The sequence below is a fragment of the Desmodus rotundus genome, chromosome 2, assembly GCF_022682495.2.
Source record: "Desmodus rotundus isolate HL8 chromosome 2, HLdesRot8A.1, whole genome shotgun sequence".
In the NCBI taxonomy this organism is placed as follows: Eukaryota; Metazoa; Chordata; class Mammalia; order Chiroptera; family Phyllostomidae; genus Desmodus; species Desmodus rotundus.
The window spans coordinates 150,804,602-150,820,035 of NC_071388.1; the positions used below are offsets into that span (position 1 = coordinate 150,804,602).

The following is a 15,434-nucleotide window of genomic DNA, read 5'->3' on the forward strand; positions in this document are numbered from 1 at the left end:
GTGGGGATGGCTGGGGTGGAGGGGAGTGGTGGGGGGAAAAGGCAGAAAACTGTACTTGAACAACAATAAAATTCAAGAATATTTAATAAAAAAAGAAAAGAAAAAAAAGAAAGAAAACCTTTATAAAGGTCAGTCACTTAAAAATGCAGCCACAGCTTGCTTTTGCATTACATGTAGGAGCCTCAACACTTATAAAGTAGAAATGATTTATAATCATTAAGTCTGATTATAATTCAGTAATAAAAAATTATTAAAAAGTGACCAGAAAATCAGAAGTTCATGGAACATAAGATCCACATTCTATGATAACCTTTGGATTAAAGAAGCAACTTAAAAGCAATAAGAGAAAAACATTTTACATCAAAACCCATGGATCTAGAGAAAAACTTTCACTGAAAAAAAATTGTGTAGTTTTAATGCCTTCATTGTTACAGAAGACTCAAACAATAAAAGATCTTAATACAGGTGTTAAGGATAATAGGACAATACAAAGAAATTAAAAAAAGAAGGGATTAATGAAAGTAAATGCTAACAATGAATAATAGCAAGAATAAATTAACCCTGGACTTCCGGCCAAGATGGAGGCATATGTAGACACACTGTGCCTCCTCGCACAACCAAAAGAAGGACAACAACAATTTAAAAACAAAAAACAACCAGAACTGACTAAATCAAACTGTATGGAAGTCCAACAACCAAGGAGATAAAGAAGAAACATTCATCCAGACCGGTAGGAGGGGCGGAGATGGGCAGCCAGGCGGAGAGTACACGGCGGCAAGGAGGCAAGGTGGCAGCTGGTGGACTCAGTGAGGAGGTGGATTGTGGAGTGGGGTGGACAAGGCTGCAGCTAGCCGGCGAGGCAGCAACTGGTGGACTGGGAGACAGACCTCGAAACCCAGGGCTCCAGCTCAGGGAAATAAAGCCTCAAACCTCTGATTGAAAACACCCGTGGGGGTTAACGCGTCAGCAGGAGAAATTCCCAGCCTCACAGGAGAGTTCGTTGGAGAGATCCACAGGGGTCTAGAGTGTGTACAAGCCCACCCACTCAGGAATCAGCACCAGAGGGGCCCAATTTGATTGTGGGAAGCAGGGGAAGTGACTGAAAGCTGGCAGAGAGTGGAGTAGGTCTCACTGCTCCCTCTCAGACTGCTCCCCCACATACATCATCACAGTGCAGCAACGAGTGTTACCCCACCCCAGTGAACACCTAAGGCTCTGCCCCTTTATGTAACAGGTGCACCAAGACAAAAATAATGGCCCAAATGAAAGAACAGATCAAAGCTCCAGAAAAAATACAACTAAGCAAAGGAGAGATAGCCAACCTATCAGATGCACAGTTCAAAACACTGGTAATCAGGAAGCTCACAGAATTGGTTGAATTTGGTTGCCAATTAGATGAAAAAATGAAGGCTATGCTAAGAGAGACAAAGGAAAATGTACAGGGAACCAATAGTGAGGGGAAGGAACCTGGAACTCAAATCAACACTGTGGACCAGAAGGAAGAAAGAAACATCCAACCAGAAAAGAATGAAGAAACAAGAATTCAGAAAAATGAGGAGAGGCTTAGGAACCTCCAGAACATCTTTAAACGTTCCAACATCCGAATTATAGGGGTGCCAGAAGGAGAAGAGGAAGAGCCAAAAATTGAAAACTTATTTGATCAACTAATGAAGGAGAACTTCCCTAATCTGGCAAAGGAAATAGACTTCCAGGAAGCCCAGGAAGCTCAGAGAGTCCAAGAAGCTGGACCCAAGGAGGAACACACCAAGGCACATCATAATTACATTACCCAAGATTAAACAGGAGAGAATCTTAGAAGCAGCAAGAGATAAGGACACAGTTACCTACAAAGGAGTTCCCATAAGACTGTCAGCTGATTTCTCAAAAGAGACCTTACAGGCAAGAAGGGGCTGGAAAGAAGTATTCCAAGTCATGAAAGGCAGGACTTTTCCAAGATTGCTCCAAGATTGCTCTATCCAGCAAAGCTTTCATTTAGAATGGGAGGGCAGATAAAGTGCTTCTCAGATAAGGTCAAGTTGAAGGAGTTCATCATCACCAAGCCCTTATTATATGAAATCTTGAAGGGATTTATCTAAGAAAAAGAAGATAAAAAATATGAACAGTAAAAATGACAGCAAACTCACAGTTATTAACAACCACACCTAAAACAAAAACAAAAGCAAACTAAGCAAACAACTAGAATAGGAAGAGAACCACAGAAATGGAGATCACATGGAGGGTTATCAACAGGGGATTGGGAGGGGGAGAGAGGGAGAAAGGTACAGAGAATAAGTAGCATAAATGGTAGGTAGAAAATAGACAGGGGGAGGGTAAGAATAGTATAGGAAATGTAGAAGCCAAAGAATTTATATGTATGACCCACGGACATGAACTATAGAGAGGGAATGTGGCAGAGGGGGTGTAGGATGGAGTGGAGTGAAGGGGGGGAATGGGACAACTGTAATAGCATAATCAATAAAATATATATAAAAAAGAATAAATTAACCCAAAGTTTAGTTCCTTGAAAAAAAACAATGAAATACAGGGTCCGGCAGAAGTAACATCTGCTTGTGTATGGTTGGTAGGGTAATAATATGGGTATAATAATTTGTCATTTTAATTTGAATATTTCACCTAAAATGTCAAATGGTGTGTTTGAGTGTGATATCATTATGTTACAGAATTAGATGCTTATGATTTTGTAATAAAATATTTTGTAGTAAAAAACAGGTGTTATTTGTGCCAGACCCTATATATAAATATTTTAGAGGTCTGCTAAGAGGGAAGACAGAACAAAAATAAACAAGTTTAGGAATGAGAAAGAGGATGTATCTGCTGATTCAGAAAAAACTGAGTTATAAGAGAATCCTACATGCAACTCTATAACAACTTTGAAAATCAAATTAAATAGATAAATGAATTCTTGACAAAATATAAATTGCCAATATTCACTAAGGAAGAAATACAATAAATAATTACCATCCTAAAGTTGGTATGGTGACTAAATATCTACTGTTAAAACCACCAGGACCAAAGGAAACAGAAAACAATCCCATTTACAATTGCATTAAATACACACACACACACACCTAGGAATAAATTTAACAAAGGATGTAAAATCCTATACTTGAAAAATTGTAAGATGCTAAAGAAAGAAATTAAGAAAATACAAAAAGGAACAATGAATTTGGTATTGGGGAAAGGTTACCTGGGGGAGAGGTCCTTGTTTCTCCAGTTTCAACAGTTGCTAAGCTCCTGGGGCTTTCTGCCCTGGTGATCTTCTATACTTGGCCCATTGTCCTTGCTTTGCTCATTTCTAACTGCCTGACCCTGGAAATGGACTTCAGACAGGGGTTTGAATCGTGGCACTACAATCTATTATCTTTGGAAGCTTGGATGCTAATGCCATAGTGTGAAATTTCTGCAAACTAAAAATAATAAAGAATGATATAAGTGTGAGATCTCCAAAATGGTGACTTATGTAAACACGGCTCACCTCTTCACTTAACTGCATCAAAATTACAACTAAGCTGTAGAAAAACAATCACTCAGAACTGGCAGAAATAGAATTCAATAGTAGTTCTGCAACCACAGAATTAAAGAAGAAACCGCATCCCTCCAGACTGGTAGGAGGGACAGAGACTTGGAATGGGCTGGTCCCACAACTATGTGTGGTGGATAAAAATCAGGAGGGATATCTCAGAAGTGAGAGATTCCAGCCCCACACCCGGCTCTCCAGCCCAAGGTTCCAGTACTGGGAAGATAAGCCCCCTTGGTTTCTGACTGTAAAAACAAGTGGAGACTGAGTTGTTGGAAGAAACTGTGGGATGCTTACACAGTTCTTGTTAATGTGTCCATACATGGACTTACTGAGACCCACTTCCACTGAGCCCTTGCACCGGGGCAGCAGATTGAAGGGCAACTGTGGCATATGGGGAGGCACCGAAGTGTCTGGCATCAGGGTGAGGACTGGGGGTCAACTTTCTTCAATACAGAACTGCTGGCAGAGGCCATTGCTCCTGTCTGAGCTCTCCCCACAGAGAACCACAGAGTGCGGTGGTAGTCATAACAGCTGAATGTGATACACAGAAAACAACCAGAAAGGCTATCAAAATGAGGAGCCAAAGAAGCATGGTCCAAATAAAAGAACAGAACAAAAGTCCAGAAAAAGAACTAAACAAAATGGAGATAAGCAATATTTCAGATGCAGAGTTATAACACTGGTTATAAGGATGCTCAAGGAACTTAGTGAGGACCTCAACAGCATAAAAAAGATCCAGTCAGAAATAAAGGATACACTAACTGAAATAAAGAACAATTTACAGGGAATCAACAGTAGAGTGAATGAAACTGAGACTCAAATCAATGCTTTGTAACATAAGGAGGCAAAAAACAACCAACCAGAACAGCAAGAAGAAACAAAGAATCCAAAAAAATGAGGATAGTATAAGAAGCCTCCGGGACTACTTCAAGCATACCAAGATTCACATCATAGGAGAAGAGAAAGACCAAGAAATTGGAAATCTATTTCAAAAAATAATGAAAGAAAACTTCCCTAATTTGGTGAAGGAATAGACATACAAGCCCAGGAAGCACAGAGTCCCAAACAAGATGGACACAGAGGCCCATACCAAGACACATCACAATGAAAATGCCAAAGGTTAAAAATAAAGAGAGAATCTTCAAAGCAGCAAGAAAAAATCATGTAGTTACCTACATGGGAAAACTTTGCAGGCTAGAAGGGATTGGCAAGGAATCAAAGTGATGAAAAGCAAGGACCTACAGCCAAGACTGCTCTACCCAGCAAAGATAGAGAAGGGCATTTATAATTGAAGGGCAGATAGAGAGCTTCCCAGACAAGAAAAAACTAAAGGAGTTCATCATCACCAAACCATTATTATATGAAATGTTAAAGGTCTTATTTAAGAAAAAGAAGATCAAAACTATGAACAATAAAATGGCAATAAGTACATATCTATCAACACTTGAAGCTAAAAATACAAACTACACAAACAAGGAGAAAAGAAACAGAATCATAGATATGGAGAAAGGTTTCATGGCAGCCAGATGGGAGGGGGGTGTAGGGGAATAGGTGAAAAGGTAAAGAGAGTAAGAAGAACAAATAGGTAGCTACAGAATAGTCATGTGGATGTAAAGTACTGCATAGGAAATGGAGAAGCCAAAGAACTTATATGCATGATCCATGGGCACGAACAAAGATGTGTGGACTGCCTGAGGGAGTGTAGAGTGCTGGGTGGAGGGGGGCAAAGGAGGAAAAACTGGGACAGCTGTAATAGCATAATCAATTTTTTAAAGAATAAAAAGACAAATAAATGGAAGCATATACCATGCTCATGGATAGCCAGAATTAATGTTGTTAAAAATGTCTATACTACCCAAAGCAATCTACACATGCAATGTAATTCCTGTCAAAATATTAATGGTATATTTCACAGAACTAGAAGAAATAATCCAAAAAATTTTATGGAACTAAAAAACAACCCTGAATAGTCACAGCAATCTTGAGAAAGAATTACAATGTTGGAGGAATCAGTGTTCTTGATATAAAACCACCAGGACCACATGGTTTAAAGATGCTTTCTAACATTTAAAGAGCATATAATGGTAGACCAATATTATTATAAAATAGATGCAACATTTTAAATAATTTACTAGTCAATAAAAACAAAGTATTAAAAAACCTATGACCAAGTAGAATTGATGTTAAAAAAAACAATGATATTTAAAAGTATTATTCTTAATAGTAAAGCTATTTTCATTGAAATCAGCTATTACCTTTCAAAACTGCGTGAACAATCTAGTGATATCTACTGGCTATGTTTCAGTTTGCTGTATGTTGTAGACCATTCTGAAGTAAAAAGATTACCAGGAGAGTGGCAAAGATGTACTATGGCAAATAATTTAGTTCATCTCTGGAGTATTAATATGTACCCTCTGGCGTGATGGACCTTAAATAAGGTAGATTCTTATCATATAGTTCTTAAACTAGGTGTAAAATTCTGTTGGGTGTAGAGCACCTGACCACTAGGAGCCAATGCTGCAAACGAAAATAGGTTTTTTAGGAATATCTGGTAATGAAAGAGGCATTGACGTTTATTTTTTGCATCCACACTCATCCTCATATGTCTGAACCAAGAAAAACAAATAAATATATATAATTTTCTTGAGTATTTCTGCCAAAGGCTATATGATTAATAGAGATAGATAAATTACTGGGCTTATTATCACCCTTCAAGATAATTGAAAAAATCTGACATATTGGGTGGATCATTTACATATCCATTTTAAATATACATTCCCAGGCCACTGGGAGTGTCTCAGACAATTCTTCCACAAAAATAAAAAATATATTGGACTTTTTTTTTGGAGAAATTGTGGATGGTTTGATTCCATTAGGTTTGATAAATACGGACCTCCTCTAATATTAGAATTTAAATGGACTTGAAGTCATATTTCCAAGGAATGTTTTAAACCTGAACTTTAATATCTCTCTCTACATTTTTATTATTGACTAAACATGTGTTGAATATCAAATGATCTTAAAGTGAATTGAGTTTGAATTACTCCTGTGCTCCTATTACTCCGGAGACAGTGTTTGGAAACACATCACATTTTCCAGCAAAGTAAATTGCACTCTAGATTCCTGATCAAATAGTATCATTATTTTAAAGAGTTCAAAAACAATTAGAGACATCATTCCAGCTTCCTACTACTGGAAGAGGAACATTAATAAATGGAGAGGCTGGAGCACAGAAGTGTGTTTATTGCCTCAGCATGGTGTTCCTGAACTGACTGTTTTCCTCGTTTGAAGCCCCAGGCCATGCTGCCATTATTTCTCTTGTCTCAGGAACCAAAAAGGTCAGATCCCACTGTTGTCGAACTCACTTTGCAAGGAAGCAGCATGGTGTTAGCTGCAAGTAAGTCCTTCTTGATAATGACTGGAGACCAGGATGAAGTGACCATTATCATTTGTCAAATACAACTGAGCACATATCATATGTGACCTGGAGATACCAGATGTCTGTGTGATGTTTGATATTGTTCATGTCAGGGGGCTCCAGATGGTATCGATTGTTCTCTGCGGTATTTTTGAGACTTTACGGTAAATAGTCTTGGTGAAAAATGAAAGCACACATCCTTGCCCTTTTTTTTAAGCACCTGTTGCTGAGGCTCTGGCTAGAGTAGGTAAATGCATATATTAATAGTCGATATCTTGCTACTGCAAAATTTTAGTACCTATCCAGTTTCTGCAGAGCCAGACAGCTCCTATCAACTAATCAACATGAAGATGAAGACATCTTTAGAAGTGCATTGTCTCCACTAATGTCAAGGCCAAATAAACAAACAAACACAAAACCAAAACCAAAATCAAAAACAAAACCCCTCAATTGTTCTCCTGTCTTCATAAAATAAATTAAACAAAGTAGTTTCTGGAGTACCTGCCTTAACTCTTCATTGTATTTTCCCATATATGTGCTTCTATTCCTGTCCTTGTCTTTATCTGAAATGCTCCTCTTTGGTTCTCCGCCATAACAATTCTACCACTCATTTAGTCCAGTGGTTTCTGAAAAATGTAAAGCTGGTATTCCATAGGGAGACTAAGAGGTCCACTACAGGGAGTGAGAGAGTGGGCAGCAGGTCGGTTAGAATCTCTATCCTCAAGCAGAAAAATCTCCCACAATAACTGTTTCACACATTTAGCATATTTGAGTTCTGGTGCTTTAAAAATATTTGAAAATGACGAGTTTAATGAAATTGCAGAGAGGTTAAGTGACTTGTCCAAGATTAGTGGCATAATGAGGGGGTATTTTTAGGTAAGAAATAAAATTTGTCATTAAATGTTCACGAAGGCTTTCTTTCATGCCAATGTAATTTTAAATTACTGAGTAATTTCTGTATAATTGATTATTTCTCTCCAACTAGAATGATGTATAGGCCATGGTATTTGGGTCCCTCTTCAATCATGCCAGGCTTTTGTGCGTGATCTGAGGAAAGTTGCTGCTACCCTGATGTGTAAGGTGATTTTCAGTTGTTGGCAATGTTGCCACTAAAATCTATGTTGGATAGTACCAGAAAGTTCCATATTGGGTTAAAAGGCAGTGCTAATTTGGAGAAATTCCTTGAGGTGAATTTCATCCTATCCTGAGAAAGTATCTCCTTCTTCTTAATTAGTTAAATTTTTGGGAGTTAGAAGGGAAAGGGTTTTCCAGAATTTATCTAAAGACATTTTTGAGGTAATTTTTACCATTCCTAAGCCTTACATCAGATGCAAAAGAATAGCTTCCTTTCATCGGTCATATTATCCTGAACAGTTTCTTTTTGCAATCTGAACTATTTGATTCAACTAAAAGAGAGCTCGGAATGGTTTTGGTACTGGAACCTTCTGGCAATAGCTGTTTCACAAAAAACCCCCAAACATGCAGGAAATAAGGAATTTGGCTGCACAGCTTAGGTCACTTCTTTCCTGTTTTGTGATCTATCAAGGAATCAAATATTTTGGGTTATGAAAAATAGTTTTAGTTCAATTAACACCATGTGACTGGATATCTTGTACCTCATTTGAACATGGCTGAAGAGCAAAAATGACCTGAAATGCTTCATGAGAAATCATATTTAAGGTTATATTTAAACAAAATAAGATGGAATGCTAATGTAAAATACAACAGTTAGATGTACTTTTATGTATCACAATACATAAATTTAAATCACTGTAAATTATTATTAAATCACAGTTTAGTAAACAATTAACTGACAAGACACAGATTTTAACGATGTGTTTTTGGAGGTAAAAAAAAAATCCATTTAGATTTTTTTTTAACCTCTCAATAGTCTAAGAGTACAATTGCTTTTCCCTAATCAACACTGTCTTGCACATCGTGCTTAATTAGCTAAGATCTTCTATTTGCTGAGTTTTGCGTTATCTGATACTTTGATTTTTTTACTCACTTGGCAGTCACACGATGAGGAATGTAGACACTGTGTACAAACAAAAGTTCGTGCAAAGTCAAGCTCTCAAAACCACATGCAAGACTCTGGCACATGGTTTAGAGCTCACACACTTTAGGATCATGTAATACAGGCATGCAGATGAGAGGGAAGAAAAGTACCTACATTATGGAAATAGAGGATGGTGAAAAAGAATGACAGTTTCTTTATGACAATTTATCTAATGCAAACCGTATACCCATAACCTTTACCAGAGTGGAGCAAGGGGCAGAAAAGTGACTTTGTGTAGGTAGGGGGAAACTGTATATATATATTATTAGAGGTCAAGTCATTGTTAAAGTTAAGGAATTCTATTCTGTACTTGGCCTCTTCCAGGTAATCTGTCCCAATTTCTTGCTTTGTATTTCCTTTTCTACATCATGCAAAAAAGATCAGAACTAACATTGGAAATCATTTAACAAGCTCTAAACCTGACAGATAACAAGGGTGCTCTCCACAATTTACACGAGAATTAAATTGGATATAAATACCTCCTGTTCTTACCGGTGGGTGTTGTGATTCCATGTGTTAAGGTGTGAAGCAGACAGGAAAGAGATAAATCTTTCATAAGTACATTGTAAATAGGCAAGTGGTATATAAACCATATTTATAGGTAATAGAGTCAAACAATGAAAGGTAAATAGTTGTCACAAAATAGACTTTATCACAAAATATGGTCACAAAACTAGAGTTATATGGAGAGCGGAAGTACAATAAATAGTTGTTTTATTACTGTTATTGAAATAATCTTGCAGCAGTATAAAACAACAAAATTGAGTGACCCATGTGTTGATCAAAAGTTCTTGACCCTGCTTCAGTCAACCCAGCATTAGAGAATCCCTAATAGTTTCTGAATGATAACTTTGTTGAACAATAATATGTAAATATGATCAATTTATAGGTGTTTTCTTGTGAAATTAGTGTTTTCCCCGTGAGATCAATTTATCAAATACATTTTCACAATGAATTATGGGATATTTAGATATATCTTATGAAGTCTGTTTATGATTTTGTATAAAATGTGCTGATAACTCTTTAAAAATTTTTTAATGGCATGTCCTTACTTCTCAGTCAGATAAATCACACAGTAAGATAAACTTATCCGTATATAACTAGGTGTTTCAAATTGGGCAGTATTTGCAATGATCTCTGCACCTGGGCTGCTAATTTTGAACCTTTGCTGTTTTTATTAGAATATTACTAGTCAAATGAAAAATGCCAATCTAAATTGTACAGGTTCACTTATGCAAAATTTGTATTATATTGTTGATGTCATTATATGTGAGGGGTTTTATTTTCTGAATATTCTTTATTTTCTGAAGTTCTTGCCCAGTGGAGGAGTAGCTATATAGGAAGGCACCATATTTTTAATCTTTTAAAAAAATAGATCTATGGTATGCCATAGAATTTGGACTTATGGTATGATTTGTCTCAGTTTCTAAAAACCAAACAGCAAGGTCAAAGAAATATGCAATTTTTCTAAGAAGAGCTATATAGATACCAGTCATGTTACTACTAATTGTGTTGGGTTTTGAGCATTGTTAGAGGAAGAAATCATTACAAGAAGTGATTGTTGGTGTTGAATATGTTTAAAAGTTATGAAGGAATCCACATTTCCCCTTTGAAAGGAAAGATACATTAAAGTAGATACAGTAAAAGGGCACAGTTAATTTTTTAAAACAGAAAAATTGTTCATACCATAAACACAAAACTTCCTATCATAAAGTGTTTATGACATACTTAAGCTCCCTAACCGCTTCCACAAATTCTCAAAATGTCTTATTTTTTTAAAGATTGTTAACCTTGGATCTCTGTTTGGGGTCATCATAGTTACTGCTGTTACTTGCAAATCTTAATGTAAATGGGTCCAGCTGTTTTTTGGGGGGTGCTGGCAGCTAGGCCATGTGGTGAAAGCCCAAGCCCCAGCTTAGCAATGCTCTCCAACCACAAGTGGGAACTCCGCTGCACACAGCTATATCAGTTTGCATCATGTTATAATGCCTTTGCCACACAGTATAACTAGAATATAGCATCATGCAATGCCATGAATTGAGAATGAGAGACTATCTCCAGGGGAGAAAATAAATATCTGAGAGAGGAAAACAAAAGCAAGGGGTTCAAAGCTGGTGAGACTGGCTTTTCCATTTTGGCTGTAGCTAAAATGCTGTGGTGCGTCCTTTTTGGAAACAGAAATACATACCATGTTCATGTCAATGCCGTTGGTGTAAGTCCACGCATGCTGGAAGTACTCTTCAAGCCGTTGCCTCAGGGGGTTGGGGATTTGGTGAAAGCGAATGAACTCTTTTACTCGCAGCATCTGCATGTGGTACCTGGCCGTTCCTGAGTACAGTCTTTGGATAATTGCAGATACGTTTCCAAAAATGCTTGCATACATTAGTGCTAGATTGGATAAAAAACAAAGTTATGGGGGAAGATTGCACTTGGGCATATTATACCTTGTCAGAATCTCAACTATGTTGATCTTTGATGATCTCAATCCAGGTATGAGGATTTACCATTGGCCCATTGAGGAAAAAGAAAATCAAGCCAATACATCTGTGAATTTTATAATTTTGATGATAAATCTGGAGGGGAAAATTGTCTAAATTCACCACGGATTCTAAATTAAAGTAAAAATTCAGAGTGTTTACAATATCAACATGTAACCTGGAGTGCTACTTAGAGATAAAACGCATTTAGAATAAATGTTTTGTTTGTGATGTTATAAGAAGGTCTCTCATGAGGTTACCAAAGATATGTTTTCTGGAACAGGAGTTAAAAGGTTAATTTTTAAATTGTGACATCTCTGCCTCTCAGCCTCAAACCTAACTTTAAAATATTAAAAAAAAATCTACCATAAGTCTTAAGATTATTTTGAATACTTTGGATTTGCTAAGGAACAAAAAACTATTTTAAAGAATTCATACTTTCCTAAGAGTATTTATATATAATTTTTAACGTATTAAAATTTACTTTATAGTATTTTTGCATGACAAATATATCTCTAGCTTAGAATATGAGAATATTATTTTATTTTTGCAGGGAAAAATAAACTACATCTTTGTTATTTCATCTAAGGAAAGAAAGAAACTTCTATTCAACTCTTTTTATGTACTCACTACTTGGGTGGAATACCCTTTTTAGCACTACCTAGGCTAAATGTTTGTAATTTAACATAAGGTTTTTAAGCCATCTTCTTTTTCTTACTATATTTGCATTTAGTTGCAGCTAATCCTAAAAAGTGCTGTCCTCTCTATAGAAAATCACATCATGACACATGGTGTCTACCTTCACCTTTGGTTGTGTGTCAGAACGTTAGAGGAAAGGTAATTATGTTTATGGCACTGGAATGCAACATACAATGCAGATGGGGAAAAATAAGTTTAAAGGGTTGGATTCAACTATATTCAACTGACACATTGTTTTCCCAAAACATTTTACAAAATATTATATCAATAAATTGTGTAATCACTTTTAAAGTAGATTTTGGTCAAGTTCATGGTGTTTTAAAATGACCTATCTTCTTGGTCATTTGCTTTCTTGTCCATCTTATCTTTGTCTCTTGGTTAACATGGTCCTTACTTACCACAGGTGTCCCTACTAAGAGAATGTCCCAGAGGAAGGGGTGGCCGTTTGCCTTTATCTATCGATCTATCTATCTATCTATCTATCTATCTATCTATCTATCATCTATTAAAGATTTTATTTATTTATTTTTAGAGAGAAGGGAAAGGTGAGAGAAAGAGAGGGGGAGAAACATCAATGTGTGGTTGCCTCTCACCCTTCCCCCACTGGGAACCTGGCCCGAAACCCAGGCTTGTGTCCTGACTGGGAATCTAACTGGTGACCCCTTGTTTCGCAGACTGGCACTCAATCCACTGAGCCACCAGACAGGGCTGCTTTTATCTATTTAAAGGATGGAAGTCAGGGCCATCTGTAGTGAGTCTGAATTGGGATGTGTGAAAGACAGTATGTCTAGTAAGGTGGACAAACTGTTTAGGCTGTATCCTCCCAGGAAAAAAAAAGCATGAGCCTAACTTTAGTAAATGAACAGTTGATTAAGAAAGGAGTTAGCGATAGTTGCCTGAAATTGATTCCAAAGTACCTATCATACGCTCAGGAAATAGTATAGATTTAATTCACTTGATTTAATTAGAGGCCACATAATCAATGCTAGTCATTTCACCTAAACCACATAATTACTTGAAGAGTCAAGGAAAATACTCTTATTTCAAATTTAATAAATACTGAGGTTTTTTATATCCACATTGCTATAAAATTAACGAAAACCTAGTTTGGGTCATAAACAGGTATTTCCATTCATTGACAAGATGGTAAAATCTAGATTATAAGTACATAGTTGAATACCTGAATGACCTTAAGAATTTTTAAGAAATTCTATGCTGATGACTGTTTAAATTATAAAAAAAGGCATAGTTTTTTCTATTTTTTAAGAAGGCAAATAGAGCTAAAGACTGTCAGCCAGAGAGAAGCACAAAATGACTATATTCTGTACACAATTAGTTAATGCCCATTATCTGGTATAAAATACGAGTCAAAAGCACATTGGAGTACTATTTATACTATTTACAGGCATTTTTTCCTAACTCACTCTTTTATTTAGTTTTCCTTAATAGGGGATTCTTATTTCATCAGAATGATTTACTTTAGGTTTAGATATTGTGTGAAAAAACACTTATCAAAAATATTCCTTAGGCACATGGACAAAACCAAGGGGGAGGGCGAAGGTGGGGGAGGGAGGTGGGTTCGGCTGGGGTGGGGTGGAGGGGTGGGGAGAAAATGCAGACGATTGTAATTGAGCAACAATAAAAAATGTGTAATTAAAAAAAATCCTTTAGCATCCTATACCCCCAAACAGATACGCTAACCAGACTGATGAATTTAGTCGGCCACTGAGTATTAGCTGAAACATGCTGAGAGAGAAAATGCACTTGCATTTCTGCAAATTACACAAACTTAAAAAAATTGTAAGCTTAAAAGTTTTATTGATATATAATTTACATATAATCAGCTTAATCTCTTTTAAGTGTATAAGTCAGTTAGTTTTGACAAGTGAAAGCACAGTCGATACATAAAACATTTCCATTACCCCCAAATATTGTCTGAATCTCTCTGCTTGTTTGCCTGCTCATTTCAGACCCTAGATCATCACTGGGGGCTTTTAGGTCATTGAAGTTTAATTTCCATTTCCTGAAATTTCATATAAATAGAATCAAGACATGCCTTTTAATTTTTCTTAACATTATGATTTTGAGTTTCATTTTGATGTTGTTGTGTGTAATTTATTGTTTTTTTTAATCACTGAGTAGATTTGCATTATATGGCTATACCACAATTTCTCTCTTCTTTAGCTAGAAATCTCATTGTTTCTAGGTTTGGGCTATTAAGAATAAAACCGCCATGAACATTTGTGTACAAATCTTTGGGCATACATTTTCATTTCCCTTTTAAAAACCTAGAAGTGGAATTGCTGAGTTTTGTGGAATGTTTAACTTTATAGGAAACTGCTAAACTGATTCCCAAAATTGTTGTTACACTCTGCTCAGCAACATATGAGGATATCAGTGTTTCCACCGTCTTTCCCACGTTTTGTATCACCAGTCTTTTGTCTGGACCATTGTGGGCATATAATATTTCGTTAGGATTTTACTTTGTGCTTCCCTGACAAATAATAACATTGTTTCATGTATGTATTGGCGATTCATGTAGCTTAATTTGTGAAATGTTTGTATAAACCTTTTGCTCATTTTTAAATTGAGGTGCCTTCTTATTATAGAGTTGTAAGAATTCTTTATATATTCTGGACCCAAGTCTGTTTCTGTATATAAGCATTAAGAATATATTTTTTTCTATTACTTGCTTGCTCCTTAACGGTGTCCTTTGGAAAAGTTGAAGTTACTAATTTCAAATTCATTAATGTTTATTTTATGGCTCAGGATTTTTTTTTTGTATATTTCAGTTTAAGTAAATTGTATTATTCAAATTATTTGTCCATTTTTGTTATATTTTTTTATTGTAAAGTAATTCATTATGTTATTTTATTATCCTAATATCTTTAGCATTTATAGTAATTTCATTTTTATCATGCAAGACATTAATACCTTATGACTTCTCCCTCTTTATTTTAACTGGTGGTTTATCAATTATATTGATCTTTTAAAAGAGCTGGAATTTTCTTCCATTAATTTTTTCTATTGTTTGTATGTTTCATATTTTAATATTTTTGTTATTTCTTATTTCTTTCTTACCACTAATATTAGGCTTAATTTGCTTGTCTTTTACTAGTTTTTTTAAGATAGAAACTTAGGTTTTTGGTTTTAGAACTTTCTCTTTTTAATAAAAACATTTAAAGCTATAGATTTCACACTGATCACTGTTTTAGCTACCTCTTACAAATTGTGATGTTT

At 35.9% G+C, this 15,434-nt stretch overlaps 1 protein-coding gene across 4 annotated transcripts in view; it reads right to left on the reverse strand.

Moving 5' to 3' along the window:
- KCNH7 (potassium voltage-gated channel subfamily H member 7) overlaps window positions 1-15,434 on the reverse strand; it is a 488,226-nt gene that overhangs the window by 55,729 nt on the left and 417,063 nt on the right. For all 4 annotated transcript variants that reach the window (XM_053918731.2, XM_053918730.2, XM_053918729.2 and 1 more), the window contains exon 8: window positions 11,207-11,406. In XM_053918731.2, coding sequence (XP_053774706.1) covers window positions 11,207-11,406 — 200 coding nt within the window. The remainder of the gene's footprint in view (window positions 1-11,206; window positions 11,407-15,434) is intronic.